The 21,563-nt window shown below is 52.2% G+C and overlaps 2 protein-coding genes across 2 annotated transcripts in view; both read left to right on the top strand.

Moving 5' to 3' along the window:
* Positions 1 to 5,618, top strand: part of LOC102510080 (ubiquinol-cytochrome-c reductase complex assembly factor 1) — an 86,339-nt gene extending 80,721 nt beyond the window's left edge. Inside the window, exons 9-10 of the mRNA XM_006188567.3 lie at positions 1,113 to 1,226; positions 4,119 to 5,618. Of these exons, the coding sequence (XP_006188629.1) occupies positions 1,113 to 1,226; positions 4,119 to 4,253 (249 nt within the window). The 3' untranslated portion in view covers positions 4,254 to 5,618. The remainder of the gene's footprint in view (positions 1 to 1,112; positions 1,227 to 4,118) is intronic.
* A 7,043-nt stretch (positions 5,619 to 12,661) lies between these two features.
* FAM83C (family with sequence similarity 83 member C) lies at positions 12,662 to 21,262 on the top strand. The gene is made up of 4 exons (XM_006188566.3): positions 12,662 to 15,309; positions 17,480 to 17,647; positions 17,866 to 17,990; positions 18,501 to 21,262. Exons 1-4 carry the CDS (start codon positions 14,797 to 14,799, stop codon positions 19,930 to 19,932), a joined length of 2,238 nt encoding a protein of 745 aa, XP_006188628.2. The 5' UTR covers positions 12,662 to 14,796; the 3' UTR covers positions 19,933 to 21,262.
* Positions 21,263 to 21,563: the final 301 nt, after the last annotated feature.

Here is a 21,563-nt window from a genome sequence, read left to right as displayed (position 1 = left end):
AACTATAGTCACAGCTTCATGCCAAAGCCAGCTCCTAATCTTTGTACCTGACATATTACACTTAATAAAACACCTTTATGTTATCTTTTATAATGAAAAGATGTTGTAAGTTGGGCAGGCATTTTAATGTCTATTTAACAGATGAGAAGGTTGAGACTCAGGTTTAGTAAATTGCCTACCATCTCCGAGCTTGGTACTGGCAGGGCTAGGACTTGACTCGGCCTTCTTAGTGACTTCCAAGCCTCAGTCAGCACTTTGTCTGGTTCCACACACTACCTTGGCACCTGGACAGAGCAACTTCTCAGGGCCTTTCCCATCAGTCACCCTTGCCCAGGAAGCAGGACCCTCCTTTTTCCCTCCTTAGAGCTCCAAGCTAGAAAGTGGCCTTAGTCCATGACCCAGGCCTCTGTGATGTTCAGGATTCCCGGCAGAGCTCTGTCCCCTCTGTGTCAGGACAGACGACATTAGGCACATACACAGGCTCCGAATGCTCCCACTGTGGCCCATGGCAATCCCGCTAAACAGCCTGTTCTTCTGCTTAGGGAGAGGCTGGGCCAGCCATAGCCAGCCTCGAGCTGGATGACAATGAGGCCAAGGTGCCTGGCTCCTTCCCCAAAGAACAAGCTTCATTGCAGTTGTGTGTCCTTGGACCAGGAGAGAAGGCACAACCCACACTCACCTCTCATCCTCAGAAAAAATACATACTCACAGTGCTCCAAGCCCACTCCTTGTGGACAGCAGTGGAAGCAATGCCCCTCTCCTTTCTCTTCTTGGCCTCTCAAGCATTGCCTGGGCCTGGGCAGTGCGGTAGAGGGAGTTGTGGCCTAGGAGGGTCAGTTACACGTGCGCTCCATCTCAGCGTCAATCTCATTAGCCAGTCACTTGGACCCTCTGGGTTCTATGTTCTTTCTCTATATGAAATAAAGGGATTGTACCAGATGCTCTCTGAAGACGCTTCCCGCTCTACCAAGTAGCTGCCCATTCCTTTCTCCTGGAATTTGTAAGGTCCTTCTGAGCTGATTCTGTGCCTGCTAGCAGGTTTGTAGTACCCCCAGCTTTGTATCATGGCTCTGCTGTGCTCCCCAGAAGACCAGTTGTGCTGTGTGTTCCAGGGGATCCTTTCAGATGATCGTGGGCTGGCTGCTGCCCTCTGGAGAACCTTCTTCAACCAGAAATGTGAAGACCCTCGGCAACTTGAATTGTTGGTGGAATATGTGAGGAAACAGGTGAGCAGTCCCTCCATCCCTTCCAGAGTCTCCTGGAAAGCAAGTCCTTCCTGAGGTCTGTAGATGCTGGACTTGCAGAGGGTCATGAGAGGCTGAGTTCCCAGTGTTCAATCTGAGGGAATTCTGGCCAAATCTTGTGAGCAGCAGGCACCCATGAGGAGCAAATTCTGTCGATCCAGTCACGAGCCAGGCCAGGGGTCGGGGAGTGGGACTAGAGGAATGAAGGGCACCAAGTAGTCTCCTGCTTTCATAAACCTGGAGTTATTCATTCGCTACATGTTTGATTGCCTACTGTGTGCCCAGTGCTAGGTCCTGGGCGTACAGAGTCCTGTAAGGTAGAGGCATGGGGTACAGTGCAGCCATCCCTGTAGCTCCGGTATGTACTCTCTCTGAGCCTCACGACTCATGTTTCCTGCTCCTGGTTGCCAACAGAGTTGGGCTCCAGGTGACATTCCATAATATTCCGTAAGCCCCTTCCCACTAGGTGCTATCTGTGGTCAAGCGGGATCCCCCTGCTTCATTCCTCACGCCTCTGGCTGCCCAGGGCTCCCTGACACCAAAGCTTCTAAGAGAAATCTCCAGAGTGAAGACTGCTTGACTGCAGTTTTCCACAAGCCCATGGAGAATTCTCTCCTGTTCTCTCTGCCCCTCCATGCTGTATTGATGGAAAATCCATACTTAATGGATGAGGGAGCTGAGTGGCAGGGAAGGGACACATTTAGGCTTTTCCAGGGTCTCCCAGTGAGTCAGTCTGCACAGCTGGCCTAGAACCCCAAGCTGGGTGATTCATGCCACCACTCAAGGCCTCAGCTGCTCCAGACAGCTCACCAGTTCAGGCTGTCCCATGAGTCACACCTCTGCATCCTGGGCCTGGCCCCTGGAGCTGAAGGGGCCTCACCTCACAGTATTCTCTTATTCACCTGTGTCCACGGCCTTCAAGCCTCCAGAAGCCAGGAAAAGGAAGGCCAGGCTCCGGCTCTGAGAAGAAGACAGGCCAGCAAGCCCAGCTTGTTGATTACTGGAAAAACCACATACTGGGGCTTTCCAGACCCAGAGGGTAGAGAACCCCAGAAGCCAGGACTTCTGTTTGACCATTCTTCAAATCTGCCAGAGCCGGGAAGAAGGCACTGTGGCCAGAGGACCCCACCCACAGAGAATTCTGAGACTCACACTGTTGACTGGACTCGCCCTCAGACAGGAGTAGCAATTGGCAAAGCAAATGCTATGTTTTCTGAAAGACCAGCCCGACTTTTCCATCTGCTGTGGTGGGCTTGTGCCAGGGGCCACGACAGGGGCACAGCTGGGACCTCTCCGAGGGCCCTGAAGGATGGGGCTCCCAAACCAGTACCCCTGTAAGAAGTCCTGTATTGTTACGGTGAGAGGCAGGCAGTAGGAAAACAGTGATGGGGCTCTCAGGGAAGCAGTGAGCAGTCTGTCAGCAAACCTTTTGAGCACCTACTGTGCCAGCCACTCTGGTGAGAAAGCAGAAATTAGTAAGACCCAGTCCTGCCCTCAAGGATCCAGCTCATAATTTAGCAAGGAAGCCAGTCAGGCACAAGGCTGAGCCTGGAATAAGTCAGTCTGTGATGCAGGAGGGAACAAAGTGCTGTGGAAGGCTAAAGGGAGGAGGGACGGTGTCTGACCCAGTGGGTTAGGGAAGACCAGGACCCTAGTCCTGTGCCATGATGCTAATTGGTCTGGTCTGGTAGATGGCCCGAGATCGAATCAGATTGTGTTCAGACTTGCAATGCAGGAGATGGGCAAAGTTGTGGCATTAGGGACAGAAATGCAGTAATTGGAAAGAGGCATGGCTTTTAGGGAAGATAATGGGTGAGCTGATCTCCTTGTACTGGGAGACAGCAGGGCATGTGGAAATCTAGACCTGAGGTGAGAAGACTATGTGAGAGACTGGGGATGAGTTCGAGGGTCAGCAGCCTAAAATGAAGCAGCAGGAGTGAAGGCATTCTAGGAAGAGGGAATCAATCCAGGGCCTCTTTTGAGGCCTACTGCCACCTTCCCTTTCCCCCAGTTGCCTTCTCACCCCAAAACGGAGCCTCACCTTGGTGAATCCATTGCTGACTGCTGCTCTGATCCAGCTCTTACCCTAGATTTTGCCTGTTCAGTTGAAAGCATTTCTCATTCTGTTGCTCTCCTTACTAGCAGGAGCCTGGGAATCCTCCCAGAGGTGGCCTTTACCGCCTAAGACATGGCCACTCATTAGATCGCCTTCCTCTTGCAAAACTGCCTGACCTCACCTCCCTGCAGCTGCTCTGTCCTCCGTTGCAGGTGTTCCCTCTCTGCATTGTTCAGGGGGATGAACTCCCCCAGCCATCCTAGAGGGGTCAAGCTTGGGCCCACTAACTGGGGGGTTGACTCACTAGAGGACGGTAGAGGCATACATGGTTTTCTTAGAAAGCTCCAGTTACTAGCAGTCTACTTAAGTCCTGTGGGGTACACGTTACCATTACTATTCCCTTTCTCAGACAAGGGCACTTAAATCTTAGAGAAGGGAATTGGCTCACCTTGGGTAACACTGCTACCCTGAATGAATAATCACACACAGATACCCCAAGACGTGTCTCCTGCCATACATCCTCCCTAGAAAGTTCTTGCTGTCCAGAAATTCAGGGCTTGAGTGTCTGTTCATTCAGAGGCATGATGGGGAATTTCCCTGAAGCCTGGGAAAGCTTCCCCAGTTACTAATTTCTTCAGACCCCCTTAAGTGAAATAATCCGGGAGGTTAGAGACCCCCCTCCCCCAGCTTGGGAGCTGGGATGGTCAGAAGACCCTCATGCCCTCTCCCCATTCTCCCCTTTGAGAGGCTGATTCCTTATGCCACCTCATAGCTGTCCTGTCCTTGTCCCTTTCCTCTGTTTCCTGTTCTGGTTGCAGATACAGTACCTGGACTCCATGAACGGCGAGGATCTGCTGCTGACTGGGGAGGTGAGCTGGCGCCCTCTAGTGGAGAAGAATCCTCAGAGCATCCTGAAGCCCCATTCCCCAACTTATAATGACGAGGGTCTTTGATGGGCTGGTCCCTCCGAACAGCTGGCCAGCTGGCTTTGAGGAACCGCCAGGAAAGAGGTGCCTTTTTGGCCCAGAACCCTGCAGGAAGTGGCCTGAACTCACCTTGAACAACATCTGTCAAATACCTGGCCCCATCTGTGTTGATTTTCCTCTTAGTGTGCTTAGGAGTCTGGTCTGGTGGGTACAGTGCTGGGAGAATCCTTTGCCCTTCTGAGGTGTCCTCTCCCTCAAGAAAAGCCCTGAACCGGAGCTGCCCAGCACACACTGCCCAAGTCCCCTCCAGGAACCATGTGATTGATTGACAGTTTTTCCCAAAGGCCACAGAAGGAAATGGGGGTAGGTTAGAAAGGAGACACCCTCCCCAAGGGCCCACTGTGGCCTAGGAGCAGTTTGTAATGCTGCTATCAGGATGGGTAACCACGCTCTGTCCGCCGGCTTTGAGCCATGGGGTTGAGTTGGCCATTAAAAGAAACAGAGACTTAGCTTTACCATGGCTTTCCTTTATTCCCGGGTCTTTTAGAAACTTATCTGAGATGGTGAATGCCGTGAGCTAAGGAGCACAGCCCAACTGGGTTAGAGCAGGGAAGGGAGAGGGTCAGGAGGGTCTCTGCTGCTGCTTTTGCCTACAGTTCATGGAGACGTCACTGTTCTGGCCAAGGCACAGCCTGCCAGGGCCCGTCCTCTGGGACCCAGGAGGCCTCTGATGGCCAAGGGGCTTGTCACATCCTGAGTCATTTGGAAAGAAGCCTCGAGAGAAAGGTCCCTTTGTCACCTTCTCTGCTCCCCATCCCCCATTGAACTGGGTGAGGAACATGCTGTCTTTCCTCTTGGCTCCCCCTTACATGAGATACTGGGGAGAAGAGAACATTCTTCTAGGCTTAGTTCTGCCACCCAAGGACCCAGCCCCAGTCTTCTGCCCCCTTCCCAACTTCTGGAGCATGTGCTGCAGAGCCACCTTGGTCCCCTCCTCTTGAGTATGGGTCATCTCTTGGAGGATTTTCTTTAAATTGAAGAAGGGGGGCGGGGAACCATATTGCCCTTCCCCCATCAAACTTCCTTCATTTAACTTGCTATAAAATGAGTCATATAAAGAAACTCTATATGGGTGAGGTATATCCCACTTCTGTGAAAACATTACAAATCAAACCGCCTTCTCTGAGTTTATTTAAGATGCTTTTGTTGCACGCGGAGCTCAAGAGTGAAGCCTCCTCTGTGTGTGTGAGATAATAACACCTTGTAACTCATTACAGCTGGGCACTATTTACATAAACCAGAGCTGAGCCAGGCAGGAATTTGCTGATTAATTTATTTTTAATGGAGTGAAGTATACCATGCACCAAAATAAACTTTACTGTGTGTACCTAACTGCTGCTGGAATGGATGGAAAAATTAATGGAACAGATTTTGGCTCCCAACTCTACACATTAATTTATATATAAAAGTTATTTGAGCCTTAACCCATTTGCTGCCCAGGGCAGCTCCCCAGCCACAGATCCCAGCCGCAGCACCAGTTCAGCTACCGGGCTTGCTTTAGAACCATGGAATCTCAGATTTGGAAGGAGCTTTAGTGGTCAGTCCAGCCCTGGTCCAGAACTTGACTCCCCTTCTCAGCATCCCAGTTGGCCTGTGTTCATGTGGGCCCTATATGAATACCTCCAGCAGCAGATAGTCTCCACCTGCAGAGCTAAGTCGTGTCTCCATAAGATGAGTAATCATCAAACACTGTAGCTTGTAATACGGAGCCACGTTTCAAAGAGCCAAATCAATCTGTTATGTCTGTGATGTCCTGAAGCCCTTGCTTCCTGGCCAAAGGCATCTTTTACTGACTACAGGCCCTCCCTCCCCTTCAAGATAAAATCCAGGCTCCTCGGAGGCTGCAAAGTTTAGTTTGACCCCTGCTTGTTTTTGTGAGTCTCTAACCCATTTCTTCTCTGAGCAAACTGAACCATGTCGGGTTACCTGAAGAAGATACACTGTGTGTTTTCTCTACCTGGAATCCTCTCCCTCTGCTAACTAAAGAAATCCCACTTGCCCTCAAATACTCCCCTCCCCATCCCAGGCAGTATCCTCCAGTGGAACCATTTTTCGCATGCCTGCCCTCCATCTGGCGCTGTGCGCCCCTTCAGGGTGGGCACTGGTGTTTTGATTGGTCACCTTCATCTTTCCAGTTTCCAGCAGAGTATCTGGACCATAGTGGGCATCAGTGTATGCTTTGATAAATGAAGGCCTGCATGACTAAATCAGTCATTATCCATTCAAGCCTAACAAAAAGCCCCTTTCTGGACTGTTCTCTCAGTCTGTCCTACAGTTCAGTTTATGTTAACAATTCATTATTAGGAACAATTCTCATAGGAACAAAAACCAGCTTTTTTTTATAGCTTAAATTTTGTATTGTAACTTGTTATTATGCAGAACAAGTGAAAAACACGTTTTCTTGCCCTCAGGGAGATTTTTCTCTAGGAATAATTTATTTGTACTCTTCTAGAAAAGATCACAGTAAATTAAGAAACACAGATGTAAAACTGCAAAATGATTAAAACACAATTTAAAAGATAAGCTGCAAGAATGGAAAGGGAAGAGATGGGGAATAATCATGTTAGAAAACCTAGGCTGCTAATAACCAAATTCATAGGACTCTGGGCAATTTACAAAGTATGAGCTGACCTGTGTGCTGCCTCACAGCAGTCTGTACGATCGGTATCGTGCTCCTCATTCTTAACTCGTACACTAGAGAGGGGACTGAGCTCAGAGACGCCTGGAGGGTTACTAGGGTAAGAAGAGGGAGGAGTGCCCCTGCCCACATCTTCCAGCCCCAGGGCCCTTGCTCTGTCCCCACCCCACACTGCCTCCTGCAGGTCAGTGAGAAAATCTGCAATTGAGTATAAAACCTTGCCGTGAGCTCTCAGGAAGCCAAAGGCAGAAATGGGAAAGGCTTAAGGTTATGTAGTTCCCCTTGTCACCTGAGTAGTATTATACTTATCATCAGAAGAAGCAAATTGTTTCTTACTCTTTAGAGAAGAATATACATACAGGGTTTTTAAATGAGAAACACTGAACAGTACAGTGAATGGTACCCTTAAGATTTCAGTTTTGCCTAAAATTTTAAAAAATCATACATATTGCTTCCTTACATCAAGTTGAGATTAAAGCCTAGGCCACAGCTCAGCCACTATTTTTTGTGTTTCTGTTCTGTGCAAGACCCTGCTTGGCATTTTCACTTAGTATCTCATTTAATCCTCAGTGACAATTATATGAGGTAAGTATTATCTCTAAGCTCATGTTACTGGTGAGGGAGACTGAGGCCCAGGGAGGCCCAAGTTTACCCTGCATGCAGATACAGGTGGTTCTGACACCCAAGTCCAATGCTTGTAGTCTTAGAAAAGGAGTACTAGATGGGGGAAGGGTCGGTTGTGCTACGTTACAAAGGAGAAGGAAGCCTAAAGCAGTATTCCAGCCAGGTGGGCTTCCGTGGGCACCTACACACACTAACAGGAAAAGTCCAAACAAGGGTTTAGGTTCAAGGTTCAGAAAAGCTTGAAGGAAGTTGGGACATAAAGGATGGGCAAGGTTTAGGTAGGTAGAAGGCAAAACCAGAAGTGAGGATCTGCGGCATGGAGCAGGAAACTTCAGACTCAGGTGGACGAGCCGAGTTGGTTGCTAAGGGAAAAAAAGGTTGCCAAGATCCAGGTGGGCCCACGACTAGGCATAGCCTGGGTAACTCTGCATTTGGTGGGGGCCAGGGTGCATTCTTAGTAAGGACTGTGACCTGATGGGAATGAAGATACCCAGCGGTATGCAGGGCAAATGGGCACCATCAGGAAGGGATTCTAGTCATCAAGGCTTGAGGGCCTGGGGCTGATTGTAGGAATTCAGAGGAAGTTCAAACCCCAGAGACATTGCAGGGAAGAAAATCATCAGGACTTGATGCCTCAGTGAATGTGGAGCCTGAAGCAAGAGCCGTCCAGAGCTCTCCTGGGAGCTGGGAGATGGCGATGTCTGACAGAAGTGGGGACCTTGAAAAGAAGGGTCCTCTTTGCATTGTGTTTTTTTTTTTCCCAGTGTTAATTATGTTATCCTATGAGATGAGGCAGGGATTATTGCCCCCATCATGCACTAGGGAGACAGGTCCACTGAGAAGAAACCACTTTCTGGCGCAAGAAACCACTTTCATAGCAGAGCTGAACAGTCTTATGTCGCCAAGCCCCACCCCTTTGGTGCACCTGGGTTGTATCTGTATGGGGAGCCAGTCTGGTGGAAGATGGCCCAGGGAGGGCAAGGGCATAGGGCAGGACTGGACCTCGGTATGATTAGGACTGTGGGGCCAAGGACTTGGCCTTGTCTTGGGTATAGAAGGGACACTTGAAATCATGAAACTGAATGAGGTCCAAGAGATGAAATGTGGAGTGTAGACCAGGGACTGGGGTGGGTGTGGGGGAAAGCATTCACCAGGGGTTGGGTGGGGGGCGGGGGTAGGAAGAGCAGCAACCAGCATAGGAGGTGGAATCTGGAGTAGATCACCAGGGGAGAGGAGAGCTTCCTGGAGGAGGAGGCTCTTAAGGCCACATGCTGGGGGCCAGGGTGTAAGTGGGTAAAGCTTAAGGGCTTTATTCCAGGGAGAAGACTTGAGCAGGGTATGGCAGCAGCTGTGGTATCTTGGAGGTGCCTAGATGAGAAGAAACAGAAAAATCAGGCAGGAGGTAGGAGAGCAGACGTTTTCAGCACAGGAAAAGACTGATGATGTGCATGGGGTGGGGAGGAGTCTGGTTAAATGGAAAGCAGTAAATGGAATAGGAAACTTCCCACAAATGTGAGGAATTGTTAGATGTCTCTGGAAGTGGAAGCCTGGTCTTGAGAACACGGGCCTGGCTTTGGAGGGGAGGAGGGAACCCTTTCCTGATACCAGAGACTGGAGGACAGATGATGAGGGTGGAGAGGGAAGGGAGCGTGCCCACTGGTCTCACTGCCCAGGGAACCTAGAGTTTATCAGCCATTGAGGTGCTGGGGGAAGGAAGGGGAGCTGGCAGGTGTGTGGGCCAAGAACATGACAGCTCCAAAGTGTTTGAACTTTGCTTGGGAGCAGTCCTCTATTTGTTGCTCTGGTTCTGCCCACTTCCAGCCTTCTACCACAGCCCACTGTGCCTTGCCCACCCGCTTCACGAGTTTGGCCTTACAGAGGGGTAGGCCAGACCTCAGGACCCTGGCCCTGATCCTCTACCCACTCACCCCTGCCCTGGTGCTGACCACCCATCACAAGTTTTCTGTGGCGTCCAGGGGCCTTACCTTGAGCCCTGAACTGCTGAGCCCGGGGCCCAGACCCTGCCCAGGTCAAGAGCCTCCATTCCCTCTGTTGAGGGAAGAAAAGGTCCTGAAGATCCTGGCTGGGGGATTTCCAGGAAGGGAATCTTCAAGCACTGACCTGTAATGTCAAAAAGTGAAAGAACACAATGTGAGCCCCAGAAGGGACTTGGAGATCCCCAGGCCAGCCTTCTTGCTTTACAGATGGGAGGCTGAGGCCTTTCAGTCGGGAACCAGAACCACGGACCTGTGCTGGCTTGCCTCTTCCCTCTTTTTCTCTCTCCCTACAGCCAGAAACAACCGCTTCACTTCCCAGTCTCCATCTGAGAAAGCCTGCTGTAGAGCTGTACTCTAATTGGAAGTGGAGGGTGGACATGGTTCCTCTAAGATTCCAGAATAGGTCATGAGCTCTAGACCCTAAGCAGCTGGTTTATACCTCAGCTTAATCTGTAGCTTTTAATTATTTATGCGTCTACCTTCCCCACTAAATTGTGAGTTCCTCCAGGGCAGAGACTAAGTCTTACTCATCTTTGGGACCACAGTGCTGGCCTAAAGTAGGCATTAAATGCATGTTGGGTGGATTGGATGGACAAAGGTAGAGGGTAGGGGAGGGGCTGGGCCGGGTAGGAAGAGGCCTGGATCAATAATGTTGGGGGCTTAAGGGAGCAATAGGCAATATATCTTTCTTCCCCTCCCAAGTTCAGAATGAATTGAGAAATAAGACACAAGAGACAGAGATGTGGAATCAAAATGGTGGCTTTACCAGTATTTCTGATAAAGCTGATTGGAAAATGTAGCTTTTTTTTCTAGGCTCTCTGGCCAAATGAACTTATTAACATCCTCCCAGAACTAAACATGCACCCATTCCCCTCTAAAAAAGGGAAGACCTCTCTCCCTTGCAGGGGCAGAATTTCCTCTGTAATTTTACCACGTAGATCAATGGAGAACATGCTACTTTTGCCTACAGCAGAACCAAAAGAGATAGAGAAACCTGGAAACATCTGAGCCCAGCTCCTTCCCTCAGCCACCAACCAGACAAGCCATCCCCCTCCCCTGGGAAGGATGGAGCCCATGAAGAGACAAGAGGGAGTGGTCCTCTCTCACTTACCCTCCAGGAGAGTGGAGTGGGAATTCCCTCCCCTTATGGAAACGTGGGAGCAGGGAAAAGTCTCCCACTGTGGGACGGGACATGGTGGACAGATGGTTAGTGGGGTGGAGGAAAGGATGGGGGGAAAAGGGTGAGACCCCATCGTCAGTCTAGACCCAGACACAGTCACCTTTCTGAAAGAGAATGCCAAAATCCTTACTCCTTGTGATCACACTTGCTGAATGCTCATCTCTGTATTCAGAGTGGAGAGAGGACCTTGCCTCCTGTGAGCTGGGATAAGAGACCGAATCTCAGCGCAGGGCAATGCTCACCTTCAGGGCTTTCCTTTGTTCTGGAAGGGGCAGGGGACCGACCAGGAGAGCTCCTCTGGAGCTGCTTTGTTTGCTTCAGGCCTTCCCCAAGCCCCTGCCCCTTCGTGGCCTGCAAAGCTGTAAACTCAGCAGGTACTGAGCTCCTCCTCCTCCTTCCAGTCGGCACCTGACGCAAGTAGCCCACTCAGTCCTCTCAACACGTGGTGAAGGAGGTGGTCTTGGTCCCATTTTACAGATGAAGCCCCTGTGACTTGTGATTGTTCAACTCACCCATTATGTGCCGGAGCCGGACCTCCTGAAGGCCTGTGGGGTGCTTAAGAACAGCAAACCACACCCATCAGGTTTGTTTCTAGGAGGCTGGTGCTTTGGGCAACTCTCCCCCTGGGGGGCTGCTTCCTAAGTTATCCTAAAATAGTGCTCTAGGTACTTGCCAACCTCTGTGCCTTAGCAAGGCCGTCTTCAGAGCGTGGCTTCAGATGGCCCTTCCGGCAGCCCTCTTCCCCCACCACCACTCCCAGTTCCTTTCACAGGCACGCCCTGGCCCCTCTAGTCCTTCAGTCTGGAACGCCCAACTTGCCCCTCTGCACATCATGAAATCTTTCTCATCTTTGAATACCCAGCTCGAGCCAGCCTCTGGGAATCCTCACTACTTGTCCCTGTGTCTGGCTCTTAGGTCGCTTTGCCTGGATTCAAGGGACATGGGACCCCTGCTCCCCTACTAGCTCTGGCAGCTCCACCCAGGAGTCTTGTCTCCCCTGACCCAGAGGTGCCACGTTAAAGGTGTGTGGCCTGCAACTGAAGGGCTGCAGCTCAGCCTCTGCTCCCACCACCCCCACCCCACACACCTGCCCTGGCGCCACTCGGCTTGTAAGAGACAACAGACAAGGCTAAATGGCCCCCAGGACGGCAGAATAATGCCAGGCAGGCGCCTGACACATCTCCTGGACAGGAAAGTATTTTTTCCTCCTCTTAATAACAGTTATTAAGGGGCCTGTGCCCTAAACACTGCAGCCAGGGTCTGGGCTTAGGTATCTGTATGGCTTGGGTGCCCACCTCTAGGCCCAGCCCCAGGCTAGGATACACCTGTCTAGCCTCTCCTTGCCCTTCACTCACTCAGCCGATGGGGAGGGGTGGCCAGTCCTGCAGCCCTGGGAGATTAAATTTGATATACACACTTTATGATCAGGATATCAGGGACCCCTTGGGGCCCTTGTCAACTCAGTCTTCCTGTCCCTGCCCCTCTCAGTTGAGCTTCCTTGAACAGACACCTAGTACACAGTCCAGAGTTAAAGACCATCCCTGCTGCCCAGACACTCATGCACACGAATAGATATGCACCCAGACACATACAAGAGAAAATACACACAGATGCCCATGAAGGTAAATATATGCTGACCTGCAGCTAGATACTTAAAGACAGTCCAGCAGATACAAACATCACACAGACGGTGTGAAATGTGCATACCGGCACAGGTCAGTTATACATAGGTACAGTGTACAGGCAGACCTCGTTTTATTGCCCTTTGCTTTATTGTGCTTCACAGATACTGCTTTTTTTTTTTTTTAACCAGTTGAAGGTTTGTGGCAACTCTGCATTCTCAGATGATAGCATTTTTTAGCACTAAAGTATTTTTAATTAAGGTATGCACATTTTTTTAGACATAATGCTATTGCACACTTAGCAGAGTACAGTTTAGTGTAAACATAACTTTCTATAGGCACTGAGAAACCAAAAAATTAGTGTGATTTGCTTTATTGAGATATTTCCTTTATTGTAGTGATGTAGGACCAAACCCATAATATCTCTGAGGTATGCCTGTATGTGTTGAGTTGAGCCATGTGAAACTGCCAATGTCCAGTGGGTTTTTTTTTCACTTAAAAAATGGAATCTTATACAAACATGGGCATGGAGGGAAATATAAAAAAAAAAACAGAGCCAAATTTGTACACTTATGTTAAAGCAGCATTATTCACAATAGCCAAAAGGTAGAAATAATCCAAGTATCCCTTAGTGAGTAGATAAACAATGTGGTATAGACACACAATGGAATATTATTCAGCCTTAAAAAGGAAGAAAATTCTGACACATGCTCCAACATGAGGGAACCTTGAGGACATTATATGCTAAGTGAAGTATGCCAGTCACAAAAAGACAAAGACTGTATGATTCCACTTACGTGAGACACCTAGTAGTCAAATTCAGAGTCAGAAAGTAGAGTGGTGGCTGTCAGGGGCTGGGGCAGTGGAGAGAATGGGACTTAGCATTTAACAGGTACAGAATTTCAGTTGGGGAAGATGCAAACGTTCTGGAGATGAATGGTGGTGGTGGTCACACAGCAGTATGCATGTACTTAATGTCATTGAACTGCATACTTAAAATGATTAATGTGGTAAACTTTATGTTAATTAAAAATAATTTTTAAAAAGAGCCAAAAATATGTACCATCAGGTGGACACTATACACACTGAGGGAACGCAGCAACACAGAGACATGCCTGCCTCCCCTCCCAGGAGTGCTTTTCTGACCCAGATAAGGTCTCTGTTCTCCCCCTGAACAAATCCAGAGATAAAGCCCTAATGAAGGCCCTACCACCTGGGCCACCTGCACAGCTCATCGCCCGTCCACAGTCCAGCTCTGCTTACTCACTCCCCTGCCCCTCACACAGCCTCCCCACCCCCAAGGGGAGGGCCTCCTCAGAGCACCTGGTGCTCTGATTTCTGCCGCTACCCCTAGGATGGGATGGAATGGCTCAGCATCTCAGCTCTTGGGCTATGGCTGTCCCCTGCCCCTCCTGGGTCCCTCACTTCTAGGCTCCTCAAAAACCAAGCCCCAGGCCCGTTTATCTTTAATCCCAGGGCCCATCTTGACTCAGGGAGCCCCTAAATCCCTCTGCCACCCACTCTGTGCCATGCATGTGTTGGGCCCCGTGTGAAGCTCTGTGGACGTAGAGGAACCTGTGTCTGGTTTGGACGTGATCGCAGACCAGATAAAGCAAGTGCAAGGAGTAATAAGCAGGGTCGTGAGATGTGGCGTTAGGTCTCCTGCTCTCCTGAACACCCTCATTGGTCCTCGGCCCCCTATAGACAGGTGGTACTGTGGGCTGGCACCGCACACCGTTATGACCACTTCTCGCCTGGCCTGCCTCCCTAACTAGCTGCCATCTGCTGACCACCACCACCTTCTCCAGCACAAAGCCTCACCCATGCTCCTGAGGACTTTGGGACTAACACCCTTGCTGGGGACAGAGAACATAAACTGGCCTGCCCTGTTTGCCTTCTGACCTTACAGTGCCCCCCCACCCCAATCTCTCAAAACTTTCTCACTAACTGTTTAATACTCAGTCCCTGAGGAGGGGAGGAAGGCTGTGGTCTGGCCCCACCAGGTCAAGAGCTTCCCGGAATTGAGGGTGTTGGAAACACAGCCATCTGGAACAGCATTTTTCAAGGGTGGGACAGCATTTTTCACTGGGACTCTGGAATGTCAGGGTTTGGAGGAAACTTGCTAGGAGTCTGGTGGAAATGGGGCAGGTGATGCTGGGGTGGAGCTGCTGGGGGTGGGGTGAGGAGGTTGTGCTAAGGGCCTGCCGTTTCCCTGGGCGGGCGAGTCCCAACGGCGGGCAGACAGGTGAGGCTGACCCAACAGGTTCCAGAGGCCAGGGGCAATGGGGCGGAGCATGGCTCTGACAGGGTGACAACAGGCTGGGGGCCCTGCCACACACAGGGCAGGCAGGCAGGAGGCTGTCCTGCTGGTATCTTCTTCCTGCTGCAGCCAGAGCATGGTGCAGGCCATGGAGCCTGCTGGAGGGTGAGGGTAGCCAGGTGTGCAGGCATGTTCAGAGGCCTAGGGCCTGGGGGCCTGGGGGCTCAGGGCATGGCGGGGCCCCTGCGGGGCCGGGTGGAGGAGCTGAAGCGGCCATGGTGGCGGGAGAGCCCACCACTGGTGCTACAGCACAGTGAGGCAGCCCGGCTGGCGGCCGACGCCCTCCTGGAACGAGGTGAGGCTGCCTACCTGCGGGTCATCTCCGAGGAGCGGGAGCTGCCCTTCCTGAGTGCTCTGGATGTGGACTACATGACCAGCCATGTACGTGGGGGCCCTGAGCTCAGCGAGGCCCAGGGACTGGAGGCCTCGGGGCCTGACCGCCTCAGCCTGCTCTCAGAAGTCACCTCAGGCACTTACTTCCCCATGGTCTCCGACATAGAACCCCCGGACCTGGACTTGGGCTGGCCAGAGGTTCCACAGGCCACGGGCTTCAGCCCCACCCAGGCTGTGGTCCATTTCCAGTGCGACAAGGCCAAGAACATCAAGGACCTTCTGCGTTTTCTCTTCAGCCAGGCCCGCACGGTAAGGGCCTCATCTCTTCAGACATTCATTTCACTGATGTGGAAACTGAGGCCCAGGGAGGGACAGGGACCAGCCTAAGGCCACATAGCAGTTTAGGAGCAGCATTGGGACTAGAATCTCTGCCCCCATCAGATTACAAGCTCCTGGAGGGTAGGTGTGTGTTTTATTTACCTTGGTAAGCCCTTGGCACTCACGGACATTATGCGTAAGCATACAACAGGGGATGGGCCTTGGGGACTCCACAAACACCCTGAAAACGCATGCAACGTGGTGTTCATTGCAGAGCGAGATCCTCTCTATCTTTCTTGGGAGAAGGTCCATGACCTTCATCAGATTCTCAAAAAGGTTTGTGACCCCAAAACTGAGAACCCCAACCTTGGTGAACATCTGAGCCACCCCCTGACTTACAGAGGAGGAAATTGAGGCCAGAGAGGGGCTGGGACTTGCCCAGGGAGGTCCAGTCAGTTGGTGAATTAGAACCCAGGGCTCAGGGAGACGGAAAGGAGTCTAGACCTAGGCCCTGGGTCCCAGGCACAGCCCTGCCTCCTGATGCATGGCCCCAACTGCACCTCGCCCCTCATGCACTATATCTCCAGCTTGAAACAGGGGAAATGGTACCGGTGCCGGGGCCTCGGCATGGTTTTGAGGGCTGGGCTTTTAGCTCTTGCCCCCTAAGTAAAGAGGAGTAGAGGCTGCTGGCTCAGGGACAGGGAGCAGGGGCTCAGGAGAAAGGGAAGCGGGAGAGCAGGTAGGGGTGTGGGTGCCTGGGAAGGTTCCAGCTACAGAGCAGCACTGCTTCACTCCTGGAGCGCTGACCTCTGATTCAGGAGGCAGGGGAATGGACCAGATGACCCTAGGCAGGGTTTGAGGTGGGTTTGACTCAGTCCCCTTGCTAGGGGAGCAGCCTGGAGGGTACCTGCTGCAGAAATTAGAAGCCAGAATGCTGGGATCCCACCAGCACCTCCAGAGCCTCCCTGGCAAGCCTGCCTACGCCCTGGGCAGGGGAGGGCTAGACCTGATTGGCACCGGGAATGGGGTTATTATCAAGGTGGCTGCTGTCATCACCCCTGCCCCTTTGATCTTTTTTGCTTGTCCTTGTTTCACTCACCCCTGGCCAGGCCTGTGTTGTAGACTAGGGCATCCCCCATTGCCTTGGCTTAGATCCCCCATCTAGACCCTCCACCTCCGGGCCAGGAGACAGGCTTCTGCTCTGGGCTGTGACTGACTCTGAGTCACCTTGGGAAGTGATTCCTTCTTCTGCAGCCCAACATCCTCATTTGTTAGGGAGGCAGCACGAAAGGAACATTTAGTGAGCTTCTGTTGTGTGTTGAGTATTTTTGCATCTAATTCCCCATAACTGTGAGCAGTGTCTATCATTATCTCCATTTAAAGATGAGGAAGTTGAGGATCCCGGAGGTGAGGCAACTCGCCCAAGGCCATATCACTAGGAAGTAGCAGAGTGCAGATCTGAACCCAGTTCTGTCTGGCTCCAGAGCTGAGTGCTTTGCTCTGTGCTTCCTGCCTCTCAGTCTGGACTGGGAGAGGAGGTTCTCACAGGAGCTACTGCCAGCCCCAGCCCCTCAACTGAGCAGAAAACTTGGTCCCAGTTGGCATGGGTGGAAGTGAGGGAGTCTGTGGGTGTAAAATGTCACACCAGACCTCTGCAGCTTCACAGGGAAACAGGTTGGTCTGGCAAAGGGTACTGAAGACCCCAGGAACTGGCTTGCAGCTCTGATCCTTGAGAAGGGAGCCTCAGACAGACAATCCGTGGTCAGAGCTACAGCTAGAGCTAGTGGGGGGAACATGAGGGGCTAGACCAGAAATCGGGGTCTGCTTCTGGGCCTCAGTTTCCCCAGGTGCAGAGCAGAGCTTTAGGCTAGTGCAGCCTATCCACAAACATCTTTGAGAACCTGATGACAGGCAAACAAACTGTCCTCAGAAAAATGCACACAAAAACTTTCAAACAGTCTCTGCACTTCAAGGCAGTGAAACCTGTTTCTAAGTTAAGAATCCCTAGCCTGGGTCATCATTATAAGCCCTCCCAGGTCAGATGTTCTGCAGGTTCCGGCCTCCTACTTTTTAGTCTAGTGCTCTTTTCCTGGGATCCAGCCCCCACCCTTGGGCTGGGCAGAGCCCTGGGGCAGGGCTGACTTGCCCCTGCCTCCCCCAGGTGGTGGCCGTGGTGATGGACATATTCACGGACATGGAGCTTCTGTGTGACCTCATGGAGGCCTCAAGCCGGCGTGGTGTCCCTGTGTACCTGCTCCTGGCTCAGGAGCACCTGAGGCACTTCCTGGAGATGTGCTACAAGATGGACCTCAATGGGGGACACCTGCTGGTCAGTGAGGGACAAGGGCAGGAACCAGGGTGTTGGGAGGGGAGTCAGGGAGGGCAGAAGAGTTGGTTGGTTGGTCAGTGAACACTGAGGGGTGTCAGTGGGAGTTGGGGCCTGGCTCTCCTAGCTATTTTGGGTCAGAGACCCCATGGAATTTAAACATGGTTTGAGCCTCATTCTCTCAAGGTCACCCCCTCAATCTCCTTCCCTCCGTGGCCCAGAACATGCGTGTGCGGAGCACATGTGGGGACACGTACTGCAGCAAGGCAGGCCGCCGCTTCACCGGGCAGGCCCTGGAGAAGTTCGTCATCATTGACTGTGAGCAGGTGGTGGCGGGCAGCTACAGGTGAGCAAGTGGAAGCGGGTGGGGAGGAGGGGCCTGGAGCTGGGCCACTGGCTGGTGAGGGTGCCTGGGATCTGGCAGCTTTGAATTTCCCTTCCTCCATCCACCCCTTCCGACATGGACTGAGCAGCCACCATGTGCTCAGGGGCGACTATGGGGAGCAAGTCAGTCCTGGGCTGGGCCTGGGGGGAGGAGCTCACTCTGTGGGAGGATTACTTTAATGTCCTTGGCATAGAAAATAACTCCTGCACCTCAGAACTGGAGGGACTTCAGGTAACCTGGCCCCTGGTCCATTTTACAGATGGGAAAGTTGAAGGGAGATGGGAAACCATGTGCCCAAGTCCGCTAAGCTGAGCTAGCACAAATACAGACTCTGGAGACAGCATTCTGCCCCTCACTTGGGCCCTTGTGGTGGTGGTGGTGGTGTTGTCTTGGTTTGCTCCTCTTGTTGTGACTCCTGCCTGGCCTCACGGTCCTGTACTTTACCTCTTGACTCTGACCCTCTGCCCCTAGCTTCACCTGGCTTTGCAGCCAGGCCCACACTAGCATGGTGCTGCAGCTGAGGGGCCGCATTGTGGAAGACTTTGACCGGGAGTTCCGCTGTCTTTATGCCGAGTCACAGCCCGTGGAGGGCTTCTGCGGAGGAGAAGATACCCTACCTCCTAGAGTACCATGCCCTCCCGCAGTGGCCCCGGCCTTCGGGCCCGGCATCCCCAGCACCACATCCTCATCACCCTCCAGCACCAGCCTCAGTAGCATCAAGCGCTCACCTCTCATGGGCCACTCCTCCTACCTTGCTCTACCAGGAGGCGGTGGCTCCAGTGACACGGGTGTGGGGTCCTCATTCCCGGGCCCTGCCCGCTGTGGGGCCAATGGCCAGCCCTCCCTGCAACGCCAGCTGTCAGACCCTAACCATGGCCCCCTGCTAGGGCCCTATAGGGCCAATTTGGGCAAGCTGGGAGCATCCCCATGGTCCCAGTCCTCCCCTGCCCTCAACTACAATAGCGCCAGCCCCACGACCCTGGCAGGAGGGTCACCTCTGCTTGCTCGCCCTCGCCCCCTCTTTCCCTTTTCCCGGGGTGTCCCAGCTCTGTCCTGGCTCCCAGAGAATGGGGTCCTGGGAAGTCAGGGACCTAGCCCCCCACGAGGCCGCTGGGTACCTGGGACAGCCCTGGAGGCAGTGGAGGAGAATAAGGTGTCTCTGAGTCAGAGCCATGGCCAGCTGGATCTTCTTGTCCCCTTCACCAGAGCACGGGAAGTCGGGGGCCCTGATTCTGGGGTTACCCCCAACTCAGGCTCTCTTTGGCCTGGTGAGCAGGCCCTAGAGGACAGGAAGTTGGACCCAAACCAGAGATACAACCAGCTGGATCTCCTGTCCGAGGCCCAAGGTGCCCCTGATTCAGACTGCCCCAGACCTGGCAATCGGACCCCAGAGGACAAGAGGTTGTCCCAAAACCACAGTCATGGCCAACTGGACCTCCTGATGCAGTCCCCCAAGGCTGGGGGCTCTAGAGTGCCCCCTGAAGCCAACTCCTCAGCCAGGGCTGGCAAGCAGGATCCAGATGAGAGACGGCAGACGCTGGGTCATAGCCAGCTGGACCTCATCACAAAGTTTGGCCCATTCCGGGGTGAGGGGCCAGGGCCCAATGATCTCCCCAGACCGAGCCCTGCTCAAAAGGCTGGAGTGGACTCTGCAGATGAGAAACGGCTGACTCTGGGACACAGCAAGCTGGATCTCATCACCAAGTATCATGAATTGCCAGGCACCAGGCAGGGACCTGAGCCTGGCCTCCCAGGGGGCCCCACAGATGGCCATTGCAATGGCAGTAGCAATGGCCTGTCTGGGGATGAGAAACGGCTGACCTTGGGCCACAGCAAACTGGACCTCATCACTAAGTACAACAAGTCCAAGTTCAAGATGCTCCGAAGCCGCTTTGAGTCCTAGTCCTGCTCCCAGAAAGGGCATGTCCCTTCTCCATCCATTAAGACTCTAGATTTACTCAGGTGTCAGACTCTGGGGTGGGAGCTTGGGCACTGGCTATATGGAGGGGAGAGGGTGTCTAGAAGCCCAGGTTAGATATCCCCTGGGCTCAGGATTCTTGCTCACACACATGCACATGCACACACACTGGGAAATGGAACCACAGTTACTGGGCGCCTGCCATTTGTCACTGTGCCGAGCACTTCACACTGGTTACCTCTCATCCTTCATCCTCACAACATCCTACAAATAGATCTCTAGTAGGTTACAGTTCTAGGATCATAGGTAGTATCTTCCCTATTCTATACATATGGAAGCTGAGACCCAGCGAGTTTGATGACTTGCTTGGAATCAGGTCCAAGTAAGTGGCTGGGGCTCTAACCTGTGTCTCTGATTCTTAATTTCTGACCACTGTGTTTTTGCACAGACAGGACACACAGTATCAACAGTTCACATGTCCCCATGCACACAAAATCCACATATCATAGAGATGCCCCAAATTCCTGCACAATATACATAGCACACTGACAGGGTTCACTCACATGCACAAACTGCACCCCCCCACACATACACACAATAATACACATATGTCCATGTCATAAACCAAACCACAGGATTCTAGCTATAGGTACACAATAAATGTCATTTGGCTAAATTAATGGCTTTGTTCAGTGCACACTGTAGACCCCTCAGGATCCACAGATTATAAACGTGTGCATGTGCACACACGCACGCACACACACACACAGACGAGTATGCATGCACCAACCAGTATCTTCTTGTATCTAATCTGTGTACCCAGTCATGTGCTGGGCATGCAATAAGGCTGACAAATGAATCAGACTCAGTCCCTGGGAGACAAAAGATTAAATGCATAAGCCATTGGTGAGCAAGACAGAGCTGTATCTAATTAAAGGCTAACAGTGGCAGAAAGTGGTAGAGAATGAAGGGCAGAGAGTGGAGGTGATGATGGAGTGGTGAGAAAAGTGTTTTAGAAGAGGCAACATTTGAGCTAAGCCATGAAGGGTGGGAAGGATTTGGATAGCTAGAGGAGAGGGTTAGAGGAATTCCTGGAAGAGGGAACCAGGTGAAGAGGGGCCAGGGAGAGGATTGAGGGAGTGGGTCTGAGATGAACTGGGGAGGATGGAAAGGACATGGACACCCAGACTGTCATTTTGCTTAGTGACCCTAGAAGCATAGGCTCTGTCAGATGTGAGTCCTTTTCCTGAGCTTGCCACTTGCCGGTGACTGTATACATGATACAAATCAATAAAGGCAGACATGCTATGACCCAGCAGCAGCCTGGTGTATCCTGGGGAAGGCAGAGTATGAAACTGCACGGTTGAGGACAGGGGAAGGGCACCATTTAGGTCAATTATAGAGGGCTTCCTGGAAGAGCACAGATGGCCACAGGAGGGCTGCGGGATGGGAAAGGGGCCCCAAGCCTCCCTCTGCCCTTGCCGTGACATTCTGAGTGACCCTGGGACTTTTGTAAATTCTACAAAATGTGGGCCAAATTTATCCTGTCCATCGGAGCAGGTTCCTTGGCTGCCACCATCTATCCCGGGGGTGCAGAAAGTGGCTGGTGTGTGTGA

Source organism: Camelus ferus, chromosome 19, assembly GCF_009834535.1.
Source record: "Camelus ferus isolate YT-003-E chromosome 19, BCGSAC_Cfer_1.0, whole genome shotgun sequence".
In the NCBI taxonomy this organism is placed as follows: Eukaryota; Metazoa; Chordata; class Mammalia; order Artiodactyla; family Camelidae; genus Camelus; species Camelus ferus.
This window is presented reverse-complemented; position numbering and strand designations above follow the sequence as displayed.

Coding starts and splice junctions, on each gene's coding strand:
- FAM83C (XM_006188566.3), top strand. CDS start 14,797: ATGTTCAGAGGCCTAGGGCCTGGGGGCCTGGGGGCTCAGGGCATGGCG. Junction 15,310..17,479: donor TCTTCAGCCAGGCCCGCACG/GTAAGGGCCTCA, acceptor TGCCTCCCCCAG/GTGGTGGCCGTGGTGATGGA. Junction 17,991..18,500: donor GTGGTGGCGGGCAGCTACAG/GTGAGCAAGTGG, acceptor CTCTGCCCCTAG/CTTCACCTGGCTTTGCAGCC.